General features: G+C 38.7%; 1 protein-coding gene across 2 annotated transcripts; it reads left to right on the top strand.

The window, feature by feature from the left end:
• The first annotated feature begins 738 nt into the window (after positions 1–738).
• LOC145779325 (uncharacterized) lies at positions 739–23,809 on the top strand. Of its 2 annotated transcripts, XM_082590884.1 has the most exons (19): positions 739–988; positions 1,860–1,986; positions 2,235–2,400; positions 2,595–2,748; positions 2,878–2,954; positions 4,264–4,380; positions 4,776–4,946; positions 5,237–5,339; positions 6,209–6,453; positions 6,969–7,113; positions 8,354–8,525; positions 17,689–17,839; positions 19,136–19,298; positions 19,514–19,644; positions 20,814–20,930; positions 21,097–21,275; positions 21,520–21,868; positions 22,633–22,867; positions 23,288–23,809. In XM_082590884.1, the coding sequence occupies exons 1-19, from the start codon at positions 961–963 to the stop codon at positions 23,380–23,382; spliced, it is 2,925 nt and encodes a 974-aa protein (XP_082447010.1). In that variant the 5' UTR covers positions 739–960; the 3' UTR covers positions 23,383–23,809. The 2 variants fall into 2 exon arrangements, with proteins under 2 accessions (XP_082447010.1, XP_082447011.1); XM_082590885.1 differs by lacking the exons at positions 739–988; positions 1,860–1,986; positions 2,235–2,400; positions 2,595–2,748 and having other exon boundaries at positions 2,885–2,954; positions 4,217–4,380.
• The last annotated feature ends 36 nt before the right edge of the window (positions 23,810–23,845 follow it).

Here is a 23,845-nt window from a genome sequence, read left to right as displayed (position 1 = left end):
AGCTATACATTGCGGTTAGGCCACTTGCTAGTTTTGCAATCATGAATATTCTAACGTTCAAAACATTTGACTAATGATTTCAAAGTTTACAATCTAAAGTTTGTCATAGCAATGCTCACCGCTGCTCGGCAAACTGTGGGCTTTTTACCTATGTTTGCATGTTAAATCAAATATACTGTTGTTATTGCTTTCTAAAACCTCTACAGCCTGTTTCACTCTAAAAGGGAGATCATCAGAAGGTCCATTAGAAGGTCCTTATTTGCATGTTATGTGTTAATCTACCTATCGTTTTTTTTTAAGCAAATCGACTAAAAAGAATTTAGCGGAATTATGCTATTTCTATATTCTTGCATTTTTAGCAAGAGTTTCATTACGAGCAAGTTCATTTCCATGTTTATCAAATCAAGCTAACAGAATTGTGTTCGTATTCAATACTATATTCAATACAAAAAACGAAGTTTTAAAGGCATTTCAGAGCGACAATAAATACAGTATAACTTTATTAAGCTATTATTTGTTGTGCATTTGTATTAAAATATTGCATTCCTATTTTAAAAGCTAAATAACCCAATAAAATTTTTATGTAATAATTCACTTTTTGCTTGTGATCGTCTACATTTTGCTCTTAAGTTTATACTTTTGGGTCTCGCTTTCTAAATTATATAATCTATCTATTTTATGAATTGCGAAACGTGATGTTGTTAGTTTTGTTAAATCAAAGACGATAATTTCAGCATATAGCCGATAGACTGTGAAAGTGTTGTACTGTAGGCTGTTAAGCACGTCCAAACAAGAGATGATTTACGAATAAAAATGTGAAATAAGTCATGTTTATTACAATAAAGTCCTCTTCCTAACAAGACAGAACCTGTCCTCTTCTTAGCAAGCGTTTGACTAAAATTTGAAAAACACAAAGCATCATTGGAAGCGAAGAAAAAAGCATTTTGTACTTGATAAAAAATGGATCCGGAGTTTGTTCTTATGAAAGGTGGGCTACTATGATGAATATTTCAAAAGTCAGCTTCACCTACGTTTCTTTGTTTCATTGTATGCCAAACATTTACGAACTGGATCAAACTTATAAAATAATTAATCTATTCCACTGTATTTATTCCATGTTGAACCGTTCAATAAAAGTTTTACTTTAACATAAACAGTAAAAAGTTTTTAATATTTCCCTTTGTTTGGAGAATCCCTCTTACTTATCTCAGCGCGTAAATAGAGGTAGCCAGGTAAATGTTCAGGCATCGCCATGTCATTGTTTATCTCACTGTTTTTTTTTTCAGAATTGGGTTTGGTTTTAAGTCGGATTTTGCCTAACTATGAGTAGGCCTAATAAATAAGTGCCATGCTAAAGACTTCAAAAGAGTAGTGATCACCTTCTTTCTTAAGTCCTCGCTTGAAGTCCTAGCTGTAGCACACATTCTGGCCACAAAAAATGAAACAACCTTTGCAAAATGTTATCCTAAAAAATCTTGAGATTTTATTCTGCAGTGTAAACCATGGCATTCCTGTCGTGTAGGCTACTTGGCCAAGTGGTGAGCCGGTATAATTGGCTTTTAAAAGGCGCCAGCTCAACACTCACCTGGAGCATGGAGCCTCTTTTTGCCAAGACAATGCCGTGCTTGAAGTTGCATTATTATGATCGTTCGTGCATTATTTTGCATTTTATCAAAATATGCATTACACAAATCAATAAGCCCGGCAATCATAAGGAAACTCATTACATCAAACTTAATGATCCAAATGCTACTGTAGCCTACAACTGGCGATTTAAATTATTGCATTTCATGGTAATTTTGTATTTTATTATTGTATTGTAATTAAAGCAGTTTGTAACATGTAACAACTTCCTCCAGAAACTTTGGACGTGGATGAATTCCTCACTGACGTTTCGATGCATCTACGCCGAAGGGAGATGAAGATGTTGTTGAAATACATCGGACTCTCTGGAAAAGACATAGAAGCACTCCTTTATGACAACATGTTTGTAATGATACAAAAATGATTTTCTATATAAAGTAGACTTCTGCTGACATACTATGCTTACATTGTAGTGGGTTCTGTACTCCCATTAGTCTGCATTCTACCAGCCCAAGCACTTTCAAAATGTATATTACTGGAATTATTTTCCATCATCTTACGAGAGCTCAAAGAAATCTCACATAAATCATTACTGTCTTCACAAAGTTATATATTTTAAACTTTGTCTGAAACATTTTCTTTCGCACTAGACCTCGCCATGGAACAGAACGGGGTCTTCTTACAGCTCAAGGTACAGTTGTGGAAGGGAGTATTAGCGTTAACTTTATGGATCAACGTAAAAAGTCAATGCAAACTTGGTGGGAGTATGCAGCTAATACAAGACAAAGAAATACCCCTTCGCAACAAAAATTGAAAGTACGTTATAAGTTCATGGTACACATTTTCTGATCCGATTGCCTACTGTTATTTTACTTTAACATGCAAATAATTAAACAATTAATTTTATTTTATTTGCATTCATTAACTCTAGCAATAGTCCATTAAACTTCCAAGTAGCCTACTGTAGTTTGCTGTGTTTGTAAATTTTTATTAACTTAATGTCGCTGTAGGTTGTAGACACATCAACGTGTTCTCTTCCTCAAATACCTGAAGACAGCTACGTCGCAATGGAAGATAAAGTTGGTTATGAATCAGTGGACAAGATTACCGAAACCACTTCCTTCCCTCCGTTGCGCCCGGCACCTATTCGCAAATATTTCGAAGGTAAAACACTCGATCTAAATTTTAGCTGTCCAGTGAATTTCTGGCTATGGATTCTATCGCTTTGAGTTGCAATCGTTTGGGTAATGGCTACGTAACAAACAGAGTATTTATTATATACGTAATAAACAGGAAAAGATTCCTTGCCAAGCGATGATGACTTATCAAGTCTTCGGACTACAAATTTCGAAAACGAAGCAAGTGGTAGGGTAAGAACTTACACTTTATAGCTTAAATTGTTATAAGGAAAACTGAACCGTTTTGCATCGTACAAAAATTTTTACAAGGTAGGACCTGCAACATTTTTTCTCAGATTTGACTGGTGTTTGTGGAAGTGTTTACAACAATAGACTAAATCAGTGGTTCCCAACCGGGTTGCCGCGGCACCCTGGGGTGCCAATTACAATGCTCAAGGGTGCCGCGTGATATTGCAATACTGCCGCCCATTCTTTATTTTAACTTTAACCCGTTAAGTGCGGAATTTATTCATTTATTTTAACTCTAATCCACGGTAAGCCTTTGTTTTCTCGCCTAGGAAAAACAGCGTAAAAATGATTTTGACTCGTTGCGGTTCTTTCCATAAAAACATTTGAAACGCATCATTATTGCCAGGTTTCATGATATTATTTTGCGTTTCCCGGCGCACAAAGTCAAATTGCAGTGATGGATTATTGAATTGTGTGACCCAGCACGACTATAAAATTGCACGATTGTTTGCGAACCATTATAAAATTGGAAACTTTTGTTGGATAAAAATTTGACTAGTTTCTGGATAAAAATTCAAAATGAATTGAATATCCTTGCATTGGAAAGAAAGCTATTATGCTTTTGCTGCAGTTTTCCACGTCATACCTATGTGAGAGTGGATTTTCCGTATAAACGAACAAAAAACTGAAAAACGAGAACGATTGCTTATAGTCGAGGAATAAATGCGGGTGGCTTTATCGAATAGTGCCCACAAATATTAAGGGACTTTCTGCAAGAAGTCAAGCCCAAATTTCACACTGACTTTTGAATAAATACATTTATTTACGCTCGCTATATTGTAGAACTGATTCTGTGCTATTTTATACAGATATTTGAAATACAGAAACCTCATAAAATTGATCCAGTTTTGCCAGGGTGCCGCAAACTATTTATCTCTTTGATAGGGTGCCGCAAGGTCAAAAAGGTTGGGAACCACTGTTAACTAAATGATGATAAACGTAAAATGCAAAATCTGTTCAACTGTTAAAGAATCGCCTGTTTACCCAAAACTTGGCGCGAAATATAAGGCTACAACTAAGGACTTTGTGTAGTTACTTTGCATAGATTGCTACTTGTATGTGTAATTTTGTTTAGCCAGACAAGTTTGCCACCATAGATGTATCAACGATTGTAAGCTTACAAAAAGTGTAGTCATAGAAAGACCTCGACTTACCGCATTAGTTTAAAAGTGTTTCAAGTTTTTAATTTGTTTAGTTTTGCGAAGGTACTCGGAATATGTCAAAGAAATCACATTTTTGTGAACTTGTACAGGATAAAGTAAATGTTTCACCTTCTAAGACTCCGTTTAAAACAAGCAGACTATCCACTGCAAACAGCGAGGTGCCAGAAGTATCTTCCATTCCAGTTGTTCAAGTTCCTTTAATAGAGGTAGGCTATAACAAAAACAGACACAAAATTTACAATAAGCAGACTACCAATCTACTAAGTATAATAAGCATCATAAGGTCATTCCATGTTTATCAAGTCCACCATGAGTGGCTTTACATACTTAATTGATAGGATACACCAGAGGTTTTTTCAAACACAGTAATTCGAAATTCTTTCCAGTCGATACTCTGTGACATATTTAATGTAAAAATACCTTTGTTTACAGGTCAGTTTTTGTTTTAATCATAACAACAAAAACAATGTTCTGCTTGCCAACATTGCAGAGGTCTAGAAAAATATAGAAACAATGCCTAGGCTTATAGGCGTAAGAGATTCTATTTTAAACTCAAGTAAAAACACTTTTAAACATTAATTCACTAGTAACGTGATTTCAGAATGATTGCGATGGATTATCAACATCCATTAAAACGGCTAACGCAAAGGCGACGAGCACCACCAGTGAAAGTGAGCCCAGTATGATGGATAGAAGTCAACAAACGGATTTAATAGGATGCGATCTTCCGCCGGATCAAGTAGCTATATTCGGGAGCAACGTCACTTTAGAAGTAATTTTTGTTAGGCCTATTAAAAAGTCTGCAATTGTGATACGATCATTGTTATGTGTTGCTTCACTGCCGAATCAACAATGCTTTATCACCGACATATCTGAATCTTTTCACATTGTTAGTACAGCAGGTTAAATGCACTAGCTTGCAAAAACTGTGAGTGTAATTTCGCTTTTTCTTGACTATAATTTCACAGCAATTTGCAAATTAAACTGCTTTGGCAGAAAAAACAACTCCTCTTAAACTTAAAGGATTCCAATTATGTTTAAAAATTGCGCGTGTAAATTTAGGAATTGCTGCGAAAATTATGGAAGAGCTTGCAAGCTTGTGGATTGAACAAAGTCGTGGAGGAGCTCCAACAAAGATGGATGATTCGTGTTGACGTCAATCAAGGTGGAAAGCTTGTAATTAAAAACGATTTAGAAGTTTCAAAGCATAACCTTATTAAAACTTATAGTAGGCCTAAACATATCAAAATTATTAAAAAAAAAGGAGAAATGATCTTGCTGCTTCACACCTGTTTTGGTCGGCTTGTTAAGAGTTGCAACTGTATAGCCTACTTGGAGTGATTCTAGATCTATAACCTGCTATTTAGTTGTTACTTTTGGTCATTAGTTGTTACTTTTGATCGGCCAATCAATCACTTATTGGTGAAAGAGTCTAAAAATCGTTTGGAAAGTTATTTATTTGACATTCATCTCGAGCGCTGCTGGGTCACGTGTGAATGGCATTCTCTGAAACAAACCACAATATAGACTTGCGTGACTTCAACCCTACTACCACCAAAATGAAAAAGTGAAAAGTATGCAAACATAATGCTGAAATACTGGAGTGCTGAAACACAGCCTTGTAGAGTGCAAAAAGATCTATCATGTCGCTCGCTTTAGGTTGTTTACGGAGTAAATGTTTAGCAGTTCCTGTACTTATTTTTCAAGATCATACGTTGTATTCATAATTCATTTCTTTTTGTTATGCGGGCTACGTAATATAAACAGTAATAATAACGTTAAATCGATTTTTTGCTCATAATTTACTCACAATTTTGTTGCAATGCCACAATGTTTGGCAAGCATCGTAGGATAAAGTATTATTAGCCTATTGGTTATAAATTGACTTACATCGTGCATTATTTGTTTATGTATAATACAGTATAATATGCTGTAGGTCTTTAACAAAAATATATTATTTGCATGCTGTAGTCACTAAATATTTTTCAAACTTGTTTACTCTGTCTATGGGACTACGCATGTTGTAACTCATAGGTCGTGCCGACATGTACCCCAAGATGACTTGGGGTACACCACTCCCACCTCAAACACCCTTCACGTATCCACCTTACAAAAGAATAGGACATATGGCTGTAATGGGCTCAACCATGAGTATCGAGGCAAAACCTGTAGGCTATGGGGTATCGGAAGTAAGTCCACGCATGGTCAAATTTGACAACGAAAGTGTAATCACCGCCAGAAGTCTACCGGTGGAACCAGCTAAGGCTTCAAATTTCCTGGTAAGTTTCTTTAATTTCAAACAAAATGTTAAACGGGTTATTCTTTAGCAAGTTATATTGCACCTATGTGCTTCAAATTTTAACCGTTTCTACATTTTTTTTTTCATTAGAGGTGTTTCCTTAACTTGTATGCCTTTGCATGCAAAATAAATCGCCATCTTTCTCAGTTTTACTAAAACCTTTTCTATTAGACAATGATTAGTAGCCTGCTAAAACCTTCCATAATCCTCCACCAAGAAGGTCATTACCAACTAGGCCGACATGCTCGGCAAACCGCTAGCAAACCGCATGCTAGGCAAACCGCTCAGCATGCCACATGATGGATAAACTTAAAAGTTTAAGTGACAGTGAACAGCTTCGACCCGGACGATTCTCGCCACCCACTGTGGAGTGCATTGTCACTTATCCAATACAATTCTGAAAACACGTTGGGTAACAGGTGGATAAAGCCAGAAGTTCTGACAAAAGAACGTTAACTTACTAATGAATGAATGTTGTTAACTTATTAACTCTAGCCAAGCGCTGTACGAGAATACCTCAAGACTCGTTCTGCCAAGTCACGTGGTTTGTCTTCCATATCCTTGGACGGATCTCCAGTGACGTCATTTCCAGCTCGTGATGCATGGAAACTCCGAACTGACACCGTGCGACGAAAAGGCGGTAAGAATTGTTAATAATCACATTACTACTGATGTGTCTAAAACTAATAATCTTGTCTTTTTCTTCATTTGTTTAACTCTAGACCAGAGGTGTGCAACGTGCGGCCCGCGGGCCAAATGCGGCCCGCGAAGAAAAATTGTGCGGCCCGCGAAGATGTGCCAATTTTGAATTGTGTGCGACCCGCGAAACGTGTTTATAATTTATTTTTGTCCAGTACGTGTGAATAATTCATTGTGCAGTGGATTATTGTAGACTTCACACCTTCTGTTAACCATTTTAGAAATCTCCCACTGACCACCGCTAATCCATTGTATTTAATTATTTGGAACGTAAAATTGTATGGTCACAAGGCATTATGAACAGATTACGACATTTGAAAGCTCCCGTACAGACAGAAAATCTTTTCACTTTCCAAGTTTGAGAGACTATGGAATGCATCCTGAAAAGAAAATGAATTTGCAGACCAACTTGAAAAATTGTTGTATGAATTTTTGGCTCGTTTCAAGGACTTCAAATCTCATGAACATTTGTTTGGTATATTCGCTTCGCCATTCAACGCAGACATTGACAAAGCACCAGCTGATATAATTGGAACTGATTGATCTTCAAGAGAAAACGGATTTGAAAGCAAAGTATTTGAAAATGAATCTTGGGGATTATTTCCAAAAACATCTCAACCAAGATGACTTTCCACATTTGAAAAAATCCATGGCTTCAAAAATGGCTCTTTTAGACTCAACGCATTTGTGCAAACAATTTTTTTCTAAAAGGGCGTCATGAAATCTCACTATGAATTGGTTCTTACAAACGAACACTTGGAAAATGGACTTCGAATTGCGAGCACTTCCATTAAAGTAAATTCGGAAAAATTCGTTGAGAAAAGAAGCCAGCTGCAGACCTCTCACTGAACTTCTTTAAAATCGTTGTGACAATAAATTTGAATAGCAGTTTTCTTCAGAAATTTATGCGTCTTAACTTATTATTTCTGCAAGGAGATAGCCCCAAATAATGCCATAAGAATAACATAAATAACAAAAAAAATACATTTTTGTACCTGCAACTACTAGAAATCATATGTTAAATAAACGTGCGGCCCGCGCTTTCACGCAGTTATTTCTATCTGGCCCTCCTGTAATAAAGGTTGCACACCCCTGCTCTAGACTAGACTTTGTTTAACTTCTGTAACACATTGCTAAGATAAACACTTCAACACAACTCATGTTTCCCTGATGCATTTCAGCGACCATTGCCATTCATATAAAGATTGAGGATGTTACGCTTCCAACACAACCTTCAGCTACCTGGGGTTCAAGTCTGAACGTCACCCAGCAACAACTTAGGGAACGAGTGGCAAGAGTGTTTCTGAGCCATGTCTTGCAGGATTCACGGGGACTTTGCAGAGCTATAGATAGGTAAGCTAACCATTTACAAATCTTTCACATGTATATTGGATTGTTTAATTAAACACAGTATCCACTCACATAACCACAACAGGGCAGTCAAATGAACACAACTGCTCTTCAAAACAATTAGAAATACTGGTATCTATAAATGGTAAAATGAAACGCTGCATGACTTTGCAAAAGCTTTTCGTTTTCCGTCAAGTGTGGCACACAATTGACGTGTGACGTAATTGTTCCCGACAATTTTCACCAAATCAAACGTCATATAAAAACCGTTCAAGTCTACTGAATATTACGTCATGGAAATTCCTAAAACATGAGCCAAAATTGCACCAGCGTTCATAAGAATTGTGTCAAACCTGTTTGGGCCTGTTTGGGCCTGTTTAAACAGGAAATATTACATCAGCTTTAAACACCTGTTGGAATGACTTCATAATTGTCTTTCATTATTGCGTCACAGTACTGCATACGTGAATTTGAGATATTGCTATCTATTCTGGTCATTCGTAAAATGATTGTTTGAAAGTTGGCCGCACATTTAACTGTTGGCTTAGTGCTTGCTAGCTGGACAAAGTTCCGTCTTTTATCCAAGTAATCTGTTCTGTAGTGACAGTTTTTCAGTGGTGTAAGGCGTTGCACCCCCTCGTTTTCGGTAGCCGTGGGCTAATTTTACAGAAATACACTGTTTGAAAAGAAGTTCAAGTGTGTGTTTCTTCGGTCATTATATACAGACGAACGGATTCGGGAACTTTATGTTAAAATTTTCCCAAGAAGAGATTATGGTTTACCGCTGTGACCATAAAAAATAAAAGACGAAGTTTGTAGTTGGTAGGCTAAGAAGCACTTAGAAGCAAAGAAAATTAAAGACATTTCTTCTCGGTAGGCAACTGAAGAACTTTAAGCTAAAAAGTAAAGACATTTCTTCTCAGTTTGGTACAGAAGAAAAATAACTTTGACATTTATTGGCAAGAAAGAAGATTAAAGGCAATCCATCTGTGCTTGAAGATTCAAGTGGAAGAATCCAAGCAAGTTTTGTGGACTTTAGGACTTCATACTCGTACAGCTACGGTATCGTGCATTTAAATTCTTTTTTGTATTTTTACGGTCTTGGCAGTTAAGTTTTTTATAACTACTGTAGCCTAATAAATTTGTGTGTTTGTGTAACTTAATTTTTTTTAATTGTTAATTTAGCCCCAACATTTAATATGTCTACACTCGGTGGCGACAAGGACTCGACCGCCGTAGACTCGACTGAGTTTAAGCCTGATGATGTTCTTTGCGGTCGGGCAGGCCATTCTGGGGAGGGACCCAATAACGATGAGGCTAAGTCAGTTCGAGAGGCCCGGCATCTTAGAAGGGATATTTTGACTCAAATTGGGGAACTTTCTGTAGCTCTAGGTTCTTTGAGTGATAAGCAGGAACTGTTAATTTTTAGATCTAAGTTATCTACTTTAGAAGAGGAATTACGGCATTTCCATGCTCTTTTGACTAAAATCTTTAACTCTGCAATCTTGGCAGAACTTCGTGATAGGGTAGATCCCGAATTTAACTCGTTAAAAAATAACTTTGAACAAAAAGAAAGTGAGTTCTCAGATATGTTTGATGCTGACATACATCCTGAGGATAGCGCCTCAAATGTAAGCACTGGGATGTCTAGGACTTCGTCTCGGATAGTGGCACAAATTAACCTGCAGCTAAGACGAGAGGATCGAGCTCCAGATACAAGCTGAGGCCATTCGAGCTGAGGCTGCCGCGAGAGCTGAGGCCGAAGCGAGAGCTGCTGAGGCTGCCGCGAGAGCTGAGGTCATACGAACTGAGGCTGCCGCGAGAGCTGAGGCCATTCGAGCTGAGGCAGCCGCGAGAGCTGCTGAGTTCGAACTCAAAGACGCTCAGTTGAGGGCTGAACAACGTAAAGAGGTAGTTTTAGCTGAATATCGATCAGAGGTGGGCTCTCGGCGTAGCTCTAAGAAGGGCTCTTCTAGGCATTCCAGAAATGAACATCAATCGCAGTTTAATTTACATAACCTTTTCCAAACGCCCGTTCAACCTGTGAGTGGATCAGGGCAATCCACACGTTTTCCAGCTGTTTCAGGAGGTCTCGGGGCCGCGGCTAAGGGTCTTCCGAATGCTGTAGAGCCAAGGTCTGCGAATTACAACCGAACTCCTCCCCCAGAGCGTACAGGTCACGGGGCCGCCATTAGTAGTAATGATTTGCCCCCTTCACAGTTTTCTGCGCCGCTAGGTTTTGATCGCCCAGCTACACGTAATTTGGGTGGTTGTGAGATGCGTATCGCGTCTCCTGATTTTAACGTGTGTGAGGATCGTGATCGGGCTGTGCATGTGACTGAGCCCACTCAGCCCCTTAAGGGATATAGCTTGTCTTTTCCCGCTATATCGAGTTCTCAACAGCAGGATTGCTTTTTTGAATACCAAAATAGTAGGACGTTTTTCGATAAGGCGGCCTTGATTGGTTACGATGGTAATAATATGCCATTTATCTTCTTTAAAAATCGTGTTACGGCCTTAATGGCAGCTTCGCCCTTTAAGGGGACTCGTTTGACTTTGTTACAAGCAGCTTGTGTTAGGACAGCTGCGCAAACGATTGCTAATTTGGTTTCTGACACCCCTGGCTTGTCAGAGGAAGACAGGATAGAAATGTCGTTAGCTCGCTTGTCCCAGCGTTTTGGGGTTCGTGGAGGTCTTTTTGCAGAACCGGAAATTAGAAAGTATCGCTATGGTAGCAAATTGACTTCGACCTCTTCCAGTGATCTGAAAGAGTTTAAAGATGAATTGTCGCAGTGTTTGCTTTATGCGCAAGCTTATGGTCAGCGTGATAAATTAGAAGGACGTTTTGTTTTGGATTTGGCTAAGCGACTCCCGTTTGACGCTAAGCAGCGTTATCTTGACTTTTTAGGTGATCAGTATGGTGGCACTGATGAGCCTACCTTTCAGAGTTTGTTTGAATTTGTAGTACGGGAGGAAACGCGTAAGTCGACTGATTTTAACATTATGCTAATGGGCGATTCTGGTGAGTCGCAGCAATTTAAAAAGTTTGGCAAAGGAAAATTGCCTTCATGTCCGGTTAGGCAGACGTCCGTAAAACCCCATGATGATGTGATGTCAGGGAGTTCGCAGTACTCGACTGTTGTTGGCGCACCGCGCGGTGGTGAAGCCAGACGTAAAAACCTACCGGCATGCATTTGTTGTTCGTCACGTGGTCAAGTTGAATATCATTTTTTGTCTAATTGTAAAGAATTTTTGCGCTTGACACCTAAAGATCGGAGAGATGTCATTGTGAAAGCTGGCAAATGCTTGAATTGTTTGCGCCAGCATATGGTTAGGGATTGCGTTCATGCAAATAACTGTCGTAAGTGTGGGCCTAACAACGATAGGAAACACTATTTTCTTCTGCATGATTTTTATGTGACGTCACGTGATTCTCTGGATTTGGTCGGTAAAGATGAGGCTAGTGCCAGAGTTCCTGTGCGTAATGTTAAGATTGGAAATGTTAAAGCAGCCTTTAACCGCGTTACTGCTGCTCGTGTTTTGAATCCAATGACTGGCAAATCGAAGTTGGTGTATTGTCAGCATGATCCTGGTTCGCAGTTGACCTTTGTTTCGAGTGACTTGGTGTGCGAACTTGGTCTTAAACCGTATGATAAAGCGTCGTTTAAAATGGATACTCTGGCTGGTCAGAAACCTACTTGTGCTGACCTTGTTAAACTCAACATCCAGTCGTTAGAGACTGATGAACTGTTTTGTGATATAACTTCGGTGGTTAACCCAGCTTGGGCTGACGATGTTAAAACTTTACCCCATAAACAAGATTTAAGTGGTTTCCGTCATTTTCATGACGTGAATATGTTTCATTTGAATGATTGTAGTACTGTAGATGTACTGATTGGCAACGACAACGCTTATTTGATGTGTGCAAAAGAAGAGCGTGTTGGTGACAATCGTAGTGAACCGCATGCTTTGTTCACTCCTCTCGGTTGGTTGGCTTGTGGTGGTAAGTCACCCTTAGTTGAAAGCGTTGCTAAAGTGTGCAGAGTGCAGAAGTCTTCAGAGTCGGATGTCATCTCTGGCTTTCAGCGTAAAATTGAGTCTCGCGATATGGAAATAGCAGACCTGAATAAAGTCATTCAGGATTTGACTTTGCAAAATGAAACCTGTGAATTGTCTCGCAATGATATTTTGGCTAGAGAACTTGTCGAACCGAATATTGAGTTGAAAGATGGTCGATTTGAGATACCTGTTCCGTTGAAGGAAGATATTGATCTACCTAACAATTTTGTGTTGGCGTCAGATAGAGCTGCTGCTTTAAGAAAGAAAGCTTTAAAACAACCTGAACTTCGTGATTTCCTTACTGACACCATGAAAGATCTTAAATCTAATGGCTATATTGAGCGCGCGGGTGAAGCAGGAAATGTCAAGGGATTTGAATGGTATTTACCATACTTTGTGACGTCACAATTAAAAAAGCGCATTGTTTACGATGGCAAGTCTGAATTTCGAGGAACTTGTGTTAATGATGTAATGTTTTCGGGTCCTGACTTGTTAAACCCTCTGGTAGATGTCTTGGCTAGATTTCGGCTTGGTAGATTTGGTCTCATGGCTGATGTGACTAAATGCTTCTTTCAAATAATGTTACCTGAGTCGCAAAGGGATTTGTTTCGTATATTGTGGTTTGAAGATGATGACCTTGAAAATGGTAGGATGGTACCATTTCGTTTTTGTGTACACCCTTGGGGAATAAAGAGTAGCCCGTATATCGCTTGCTTGGCTATAAAAAAATTGATCGAGCAGAATCCCAGCAGTGCTGGTGAATTGACTCTCTGCAATACTGCAAATAATATGTACATGGATGATTTTATATTTTCGGCTGATAGCTTAGAGGAAGCTCAGCAAATCACTCATGAATCAATTGCTTTGTTTGATAGCCGTGGGTTTAAACTTGTTAAGTGGAGTGCTAACAAGGAGGCTATGATTGTCTTGTCAAATTTGGATAATGAGATGCTTTCACCTTTGATTCGTGACATTGACTTTCAGACTGAAAATATGACTTTGCCATCAGCGAAGACATTGGGTTGTGTGTGGCAAACCGAGTCTGACGAGATGCGTATCGCATGTTCCTTAAAGCCCTTAGCTAAACACACGCGCCGAAGTATGCTCAGTCAGCTTGGACAAAATTTTGATCCGCTAGGCTTTGGAGCGCCATTTTTTCTAAAAGCACGCCTTATACTTCAGCAATTGGCGATAGACAAGTTTGATTGGGACACCGAGGTCCCTGATAGCTTTGTTAAAGAGTGGGAGTCGTGGCTTCGCTCTTTGGACCTGCTTAAAGATTTTTCGTTACCGAGATGGTATTTTGCAAACTCTGGTGTGTGCAGTCCGGATGATATTGTCTCATATCAATTGCATGGGTTTAGTGATGCTTCGAATCAAGCTTTCTCTTCTGTTGTTTACTTACGTAGACTGGTTAACGGAGTTCCGAGTGTGTCTTTCGTTTTGGGTAAATCTACCATTGTTGTAAAAAATCAGTTTTCTTGGCCGATAGCTAGGAAAGAGCTTGTTGCCGCTTTGAATACAGCAAGACTCGTGAAGCAGGCCTACGAGGCATTGAAGATGCCCGACTGCAGTAAGTATTTTTGGTGTGATTCTCGGACTGTGTTGCAGTGGGTTAAGAACCCTGATTTACGTTTGAATAAGTTTATTACGCGTCGAGTTGAGCATATTTTATTGTTGTCTGGAGCCCAGGATTGGCGTTTTTGCCCTACCGATATGAACCCAGCTGATGTTGGCACAAGGCCAAATCTTATTACAAAGAAAGAGTTTCGAGAGTTGTGGTTAAATGGTTCTAGTCTTCTCTATCAGTGTGAAGAAATTCCATCTGTAGAAAACCCCACTCCAGTACCTGTCCATAGCCTATATCTTCGTGACGAAGAGGGGTCGCTTGACGTTGGACAGGGTGGCCTTCACAGATTGATCGAGGCCGCACCTTCTTTGTATGTTATGAAAAAGAGAATTGCTTATTTGGTTGCTTTTGTTGAATTTTTGTGCTGTAAAACGAAAAAGCGTAGCTTTATGAAGCCAAAACTGGACGCCTCTTATCTTGATAGAGCCTTAGACTTAACTGTGAAGTTTGTTCAGAAAAGCGTGTATGGCGATGTGTTACATTTAATGACCAAACGATCGCCGGATGCACTTGAGGAAGTGATAAAGCGGGGTAGTGTTGGCGCTTCGCAACGTGAGAAGGAACGCTTGAAAGGATTGCGTTCACTTAAAAAGTACAGACCTTGTGTAGATGATGCTGGTGTAATCCGCATTGAAGGGCGCTTAAGTAATTCTCCCGAGATTTCTCTAGAAGCAAAGCATCCGATTGTTTTGCCTTCGAAACACCCCTTCACTAGGCTTGTTGTACTGTCGCATCATAATCGAAATGCGCACTGTGGAGTACAGCACACTTTGTTGTCTACGCGACAGAAGTTTTGGATCGCTAATGGTAATGCTTCCGTGAAGAGGTATCTTAATGATTGTGGTGTATGTGCGATTGAGAAAGCTCGGCCTATAAGGCAGCTCATGTCTGATTTACCTTTGTCTCGCACAACTGCCCATAGGAAACCCTTTTTTGATTGCGGCTTAGACTATCTTGGACCATTGACCTTTGTTGAAGGTAGGAGTCACAAAAAAGCTTGGGGACTCTTATTCACATGTATGGCATCTCGCGCTATTCATGTTGAGCTGGTTACGTCATTGTCGCTGAGTGATTTTTTACTTGCCTTTACAAGGTTTACAGATTTACGTGGGCAGGTTAATGCTATCTATTCCGATAATGGAAGTACCTTTCAGGCAGCATCTAAGAAGTTACCCGAGTTGATAGAATCAGCTGAATTTCACAACGCCCTGAGACAGAGGGAGATAAACTGGGAATTTATACCTCCGTATGCTCCGGCGCAAGGTGGCGCCTGGGAGGCAATGGTTAAATAATTTAAAATTGCATTTTTTCACATTTTGGACTCTTCAATTCGTAAGCCCAATTTTATTGAACTGCTTACGTACACAGGCAGTGCCGTTCGGGTCGTGAACGAACGCCCTTTGGTACCTTTGAGTGACGACCCTAGGGATTTTACTGTCATCACCCCTGCCTCACTTTTGATCCCATACTTAGACCCATACTGTGCTGTTGGGCAACCACATGATCGTGACCAATTAAGAAGGGATTATCGGTTTAATTTGTCACTTTCTCAGCAGTTTTGGAGTAAATGGATCGATTTTTACTTGCCAGGTCTTCAGGGCCGGAAAAAATGGCTAAAAATGGCCGAGAATTTGGAGCCTGGTCAACTTGTAGTGGTAGGTTCTCTCCAAGACATTGGTAAACGTGGGAAGTATCAACTTGGGAGGGTGCATGAGGTAGTTCCACAAATTAGGAAAGGGAAGCCTGTGGTTCGTAGAGCCAAAGTTGCCGTCTGCAACTATGATGAGAGTACGGGGAAAGTAAAAGTAGACTACGTGTTGAGGGATATTTCGTGCCTCGCCCCCGTAAAGAACACCTAAGTGTTAGGGTTTGAGCCTGGTTTTGTCTGCGGTGGCCGATACTTGTCTGAGCCCAGAACAGTCGGTTATTATCGCAACAATTGTATATAGCGTCATTTTAGCGTGTACCTATGGTACCAATTTCATGTATCGTCGTGTTTATTCTTATTGCTGTTCATTCTTTGCATGCCCTTTGTATTTGCGTATTAACTTAAACGTGAGTGATTCAAACAATTTGTGTATCATGTGTTTTTATTCATTGGCTCACAATTGTCGTCAATTCTTTTTTAGTTATGCCATGTCAGACTGTCATAACTAGGGGCCGCTATGTTCCCGACAATTTTCACCAAATCAAACGTCATATAAAAACCGTTCAAGTCTACTGAATATTACGTCATGGAAATTCCTAAAACATGAGCCAAAATTGCACCAGCGTTCATAAGAATTGTGTCAAACCTGTTTGGGCCTGTTTAAACAGGAAATATTACATCAGCTTTAAACACCTGTTGGAATGACTTCATAATTGTCTTTCATTATTGCGTCACAGTACTGCATACGTGAATTTGAGATATTGCTATCTATTCTGGTCATTCGTAAAATGATTGTTTGAAAGTTGGCCGCACATTTAACTGTTGGCTTAGTGCTTGCTAGCTGGACAAAGTTCCGTCTTTTATCCAAGTAATCTGTTCTGTAGTGACAGTTTTTCAGTGGTGTAAGGCGTTGCACCCCCTCGTTTTCGGTAGCCGTGGGCTAATTTTACAGAAATACACTGTTTGAAAAGAAGTTCAAGTGTGTGTTTCTTCGGTCATTATATACAGACGAACGGATTCGGGAACTTTATGTTAAAATTTTCCCAAGAAGAGATTATGGTTTACCGCTGTGACCAGTAATAAAACATAGAGTCTAATCAATCTTCAAGCAGCTTACGATCTTTTCTCATTTCAAATAATCTATACAAATCAATACAAATCTATTGCTAGCCTACTTTTTAACCAGTAGACTGGTGGAAATTAAATTACAAAGTTTTATTCCGGAGTTGGTTTTAAGATTACAAGATGTAATCTGACATTATTAAAAAGAAACTATTATTACAGTATATTTGAGCATAAAATATCAAATCTTAGAGTTAGACTACGTATTTTATGGCATTATTTTTACTCCTTATAATTTGACTTTATTTGTTGATCTTTATCTACACATTTTTTTTTTTACTTTTTTCAAAAATTTTCACATGTGTAAACTGAACGTACAATACTATAGTGAAATCATTTTTTAATAAATTATTATTAATGGTAAGAGGTTATCTTATTATGAACATGTCAACAAATGTCATCATAACTAAAGTGATAAATACAAATTAGCTGTAGGCTAGTGAATTTTTAATATCTACTTGGTAGCATGTAGGCTATAGATAACAGTATAGAGGATAGTAAAACACAATATTTGCAATTCTGCTTAATGATAGCAACAAATCAAACAGTAATTTATTTATTCAATTGCATTGCTGCTTCAACAAATTGTTCAAATGCACAATTTAAACGATCGACGTTATGCTTTCACTTCTACTTCAAAGCATTTATAAACTCACAGTCAACAACCTTCACCATAGAACAACTAAACTGTAAACTTTCCTTTCAAGAGTTGAACGAATTCGTGGGCTGGTGGTCGAGTCTGCTATGAAACGAGTCGGTGGTGGAGGAAATGGCATCGAAATAACAAACTCAGAACTTGCATTGCAATGTCGTTGCCTACACCCGGAAACTGTAGAACAGCTGTGGCTTCTTTATCAGGTGGCCTAATTGGTTGATCACGTTTAAGGTTGCAGAGCTTAGGAGATCAGAACCCTAAGTCCAATCATTAATTTATTGTTTCTAGCACTAGTTGCTACGTTCATCTGATGAAATTGAAAGTAAAATTAACAACTAACAAGATGGTTTATTGCTTCACTGACGTTTCGCGCACCATGACAATGCGCATCCTCAGAGCGAATAACATACAAAATAAAATTTCACCAGGTTTTATACTGCAGTGCGATTGAAGGCAAGAAAAAATAAAACACGCAATATTTTAAAAATTGGCCAATGATGTGTGAGCGGTTACTTTCCACGTTAAATTACGTAAAAACTTCCAACAATAGACATAAAAATTCGAAGCGGTGACGACCAACAGAAAAAGTGCGATTGAAGGCAAGAGAAATAGAACACAATGTTTTAAAGATTGGCTAATGATGTGCGGTTACTTTCGACGTTAAATTACGTAATTTAACGTCGAAAGTAACCGCCACAATGTTTTCGACGTTAAATTTCGACGTTTTAACGTCGAAAGTAACCGCACATCATTAGCCAATCTTTGGTCGTCACCGCTTGGTCGTCACCGCTTCGAATTTTTGTGTCTATTGTTGGAAGTTTTTACGTAATTTAACGTGGAAAGAAACCGCTCACACATCATTGGCCAATTTTTAAAATATTGCGTGTTTTATTTTTTCTTCCTTCAATCGCACTGCAGTATATAACCTGGTGAAATTTTATTTTGTATGTTATTCGCTCTGAGGATGCGCATTGTCATGGTGCGCGAAACGTCAGCGAAGCAATAAACCATCTTGTTTGTTGTTAATTTTACTTTCAATTTCATCAGATGAACGTAGCAACTAGTGCTAAAAACGATAATTGTCCTGATGAACACCCAACCTTTTCAGTATTCACATTAATTTATTGCCGATGAAGTGTAAATTCGTTAAGGTACTGTACATTAAATTGCTTATTTAGGCTGCTGTAAAACTATTATCATGACGCTTTTATGCACGCAGATACATTAACCAGATTACATTGAGCCTGATGAAATTCCATGGTTTCCAAAAACCTAAGTTATTAAGATTTCTTTTGGAGAGGTTTCGAGGCCAAATGTTTCAGGCACTGTTTTGAAAGTTTACCCATTGAACCCTTTTGTCAATGCGACGGGGTGGTGCATGAAAAAAAACGTAATTTATTTTAAAAATTTAAAAATCTGTAGAAAAAATGTTCTACTCTATAATTTAAGTGAGTAGCCTAATTGTAACAAAAAGTTCTTTCAATTGCATCAAACTTTAGAGTGGGCAGTTGGGAGAAACTATGCAAGCTGGTTTGGTAACCAAACGTACGCAACATGTTTGCGCAGTGGAGTTCTTGCGCACGCGCGTATCCATAACAGAAGAGGAGTACCGAAGAGCTCTCGGTCTTTTGCGACGCAAACCGATGCCAAACACCAAAACAGGTGAGGCTCTGGATAAAATATTAAGTAAAAATAGTGTTTACATATTTCTGCCAAGGAGATGCAATATAGGCCTACCCGTTTCTTTACCTCTACGAGCAGATAATATTTCGGTCACGAAATGGTGGACATAGGTGATTTAAATCTCATAGAATCTTGGCTGACAAAAATAATAATGTACCAGCATGAAAACTTTCAAATGTTGCAATCCATGATAGGACGCTTTTATGTGACTTCTGGAACTGGCGGAGTTGTCGGTGGGGCAGCTGGTATCGCTAATGCTCAGAAACAGGCGCTGATGTCAGTCACTCGATACATAAAACTGCCGGAATCTACACCAAACATACAAGTAAGCTGCCTCATGCACGTGGATTGGCTAAGTAGTTTTGATTCTATTGCAATTTAATTACTTTTCTTTGCAGAAATTTTTAATGCGGTTAAGGGTAGGCTATAAGTTTGAGAAAAAATTGACAGGATTAAATTTTTAGCTTTCATAAGACATTACAATCTATACTAGGGTTACCATATTTGAAAAAGCAAAATTCCGGACAGTGCATGACTATTTTCATGAGACCATATATGCGCTACCGAACTATTAGCCATTACTATTAGCCATTAGAGTTAGTCAAAGATTCTATACCAAAAATTCACTAGGCTTCCTCTTCTATGACATTTCAAGTAAATCTCTGATTATATGTGCGAAATCGCCTGCTTTTATAGACTGTTGGAATGTTCTAGTAATTTTCGCAGCATGTGATCTATATCTAACCAATTCTGATTCAGTACAACGTTCAATAAGTTCAAGAAAGTTCTAAGTGGTAAACATCATTGATAAGGAAAACGCTCTGTTACACCATAATTCCGTACAGCCTCGTAGTAAAAAAAATGGCAGTGTTGCACAGTACGATTGCAGATGCAGTAAAATGAGCTGGCTGAGCGAATTTTCTAGAAAAAAAATTCTAATTCCCCAAAACGCCCATCATAAAATTCCGGACATTTGAGCATTTTTTAAAATTCCTTCCGGACGCAAAATTTAACACTAAATTCCGGACATGTCCGGAATTTTCCGGACGGTATGGCAACCCTAATCTATACGAAATTGTCCGTTTTTATTAGAGTTTTTGTTTGGCAATTCTTGATATTGTAAAAACTTACGCCAGGCGTTAAACTGTAGCCTACGTAGAACTGCTCGTTTTAACATCAGCGACTGGGCCTGTGTCAACTTTTCAGTGGTTCATTACCTTTACAAGTAGGCTGGTTTACAACTGTCTCCAACAAGCATTCTCATTCTGTAAATGAGTATTTTGCCGATCAACCAAAACAATAGGACTGCTAGTGCTCTACACTTCATATAATTCACTTCATACATCACTAGTTTAGCCTACACTACTCAAGACTCGGTCTTATTTATACCGTAGTCTACCTATACCTTATACCTACTGTAGTAGGCCAATGTAGTCTATATACCACTTTTTAGAACAGTAGATTCTGTTTTTATTATCATGCTATGACACACAGGCGACAGAACTTCCAGGGCCTCCGGCAACCAGGTTGGCACATCACCTGTCTGGAAAACAAAAGGCAAAAATATCAATGGAAAAAAAAGCAAAATCAGTGGGAAATTTGGTGCAAAAAGTAAGTAACGTTACTTTTTTGTATGTGCGTTACACGAGGTGAAAGGACAAACGATTTACAGCTTTCAGGCGCAGCGATTTCGAACAACATTTTACATCAAATTCTACTGAAGACATGCAAAGCCAAAAGGGAAACATTGCAGCTTAGCATAATGATTTTTGTCTAGGTCCTCTGTAAAGAATTGGATTCAATGAAAGATCGATTGAGAATGTGTGAAGATACTTGGTGCGAGTTTTCTGTCAACAGTTTTTCTAACATGCTCTCATGTGCACGCAATGTGATAAAGCGCAGAATAGTGGGCGCAACAACGGAAAATCAATTGACTCCGAGATGTACATCTTTGGGGTAAGAATTACTTATCACTGTAAAGCAAATAAAAGCGTAGCCTACTGCTGGTTCTAAACTTCTAGCTTGAACTTGATTCGCAGGAAGTTTGCAAGCTGGAAAATTGAAAACACTGTTTAAGCAACACATGTTTGAAAACGACAAAATAACTTAACTTAGTCTTTTACTTGTCGCTAAATGTAGTTTGAAGAAAACAGCCTACGCTTATCTTTTTCCATAAACATTGCATTTATTTTATTGTTAGGGTATTTCTTGCTTTGTACAAATCGATCAAGTCACGAAAAACCAACGGATCTGTCGCATCGCCAAGGTCACATCACGCCACACCTTTCGGTGGTAGTCACAATAGCATTGCTCTTTATCCCAGCGACCTCGCATTTTCCAATACGGACCTAGTAACAACAATCCACGACGATGAAGACGTGATAAAAGCACGCAAAAACGAGGAGCAAGAATTTATCCAAAGCTACGTGGTCTTCACAAACTTGCTTGCTGAGTTGACTGCGTGCAGGAGCATCCTACAAGATCGAATAATCAACAGACTGACTACGAACCCCACAGTGGCATCTTCCAAACATCTGTACCTTGCCAAGGTTATTAACTGACATATTATTTAAATCGAGTAGAGCAAATCTAAGTAGAGTAGTGTAAACTGTTTTCACCTTCATGAAAACAGTTTAACTTTCAAAGCGTTTGCTGAAAATGAGTTTAGTAGGCTCATGTACATTTTAGGCTCTTTATTTTTTGATCAGATTTACGAGGAGTTTCAACCATTTTGTTCTTGACTTGATTGCATGTCTAACTAGCGTTTACACGATTTTCAATAGACTATTATTATTTAGGCTATATTTTCGAGCAACTCATTAAGGCTGCAACTTTATGTAGCCTAGCAATAATTCAACTCGGAGTATTTGCATTTGAGAACGCACTGAAAAAGTTTTTCACTCAGTAATATTCAGTGCATGAAGTAGGCTAATTGGCAAGCAACACTACTTCGATAACAAACGCGAATTTTAAACTATAAACTGCTGGTCTCGTGACAGGGAAAAGGGCTGTAACAAAGATTTAAAAAGTGTTTTAAAATAGCTTCATTTTATTTTGTAATATTTTCCAAAATGCTTTGCTTCCAAAAGTTCTTGCGATTATTTTACAAATATTTGGTCAAAACAACATTTTCTTCGATGGGAAACAAAATGTTTGCGAACGAGTTTTGTTCCGGGTCAAAAATACTCCTCCACTGTTGCAAAGACTAGCAACGCTCTTACTTCAGATTAGGCTTCACCATAAGAATGTCTTTCAGCTCGAGAATAAACGTTTCCTTTGTTGATCAATCAATGGCGTCTCATATTTTTAACAGGACCTCTACAATCTGATGGAGCGATGGCGGCACCTACTGGCCAGAGATTTCAACTTTGCCAGCGACGAAACAGTGCAAAGATTTTCCACTCGCCTTCTCTCTTCCGACACCGCAGCACCAGTGTTTGACCAAGACATCAAAGAACAATTTCCAGGAATTATTGGACTTATTCCGATGATGTTTCATATTGCGGAACAAATTGTGTTCAAGTTGAGAGAATTGTTGCCAAGAACTGGTGAGAAACGTACAGAACGAAAAGTTTATAGCCTACGTCATCGGTATGACAAGCAAAAGTCAGAACTGTTTACCTAAGTTATGATATCTAGTAAATAACCAATTATGTAATTCTGTGGTGCAAGTGGCCTACTGCGTGAATACAAGTTAGGTTGCATTAAAATCTAAACAAAAATTAATTTAGATATTCTGCCACTGTAGATACAAGTTTGATCATAACTTGCCATGGTTTAAATGATGATCAAAATCTGTAAATAAATGTTTTTATATCTAAAAATTGGTTGGCTTGGTAATGGGGTAACAAACAAGACGACTAATATTTTTAATTTTTCAAATGTATGGTTGTCAAAAGTGACCATTTATCAAGCACGAGTTGCTTGTTTGAATGCTGCCTTGTCCTAATATTTCATTCTATGTTTAGGGTCAAACGCTGCTACAAGAATCTATCCAGCTCTCTCCACCCCTCGAAGCGGAGCGATCCAGCCACGACACCTTTCTCTGTGGCTCAGTGCTTGAGCTTTCAAGATGGAAGAGATTGTTAAGCCATTGTAACAAAACAGCAACCAAACGTGAAAATTGAACATTGGTGGTTGCATTAGCCAATACCTCGTTCTCAGTTAACAAACTTGCTTTTCACATTGATTCTAAGTCCATGAACGTCATGCACGCGGTGCATTTACAGATGCTGACTTGATGTAAAAACATATGCAGAGTTTTCATGCCATAGCCAACTTTCCAACCAATTGTCCTTTGTGTTACGCTTTTTAATTCAGATCTGTGAAAATATATTTTGTATAAAATGACACTATGGCGTTCTATACTTCTGCGCTTGCAATACATAGCCAAGCAACAGCAATGGATGCAACGTTGTATGTTTTCTGTGTTACTTGCTCTCATAAAAACAAGGAACTGTTGGAATCCGCCAACCTCAGAGATTTGGCGATATAATAATAGCGTGAAGCTTGTGCTACTTTAAAGT

Source organism: Aplidium turbinatum, chromosome 11 (assembly GCF_918807975.1).
Source record: "Aplidium turbinatum chromosome 11, kaAplTurb1.1, whole genome shotgun sequence".
Lineage (NCBI taxonomy): Eukaryota > Metazoa > Chordata > Ascidiacea > Aplousobranchia > Polyclinidae > Aplidium > Aplidium turbinatum.
Note: the sequence above shows the minus strand (reverse complement) of the source record. Positions and strands in the feature narration are given on the sequence as shown.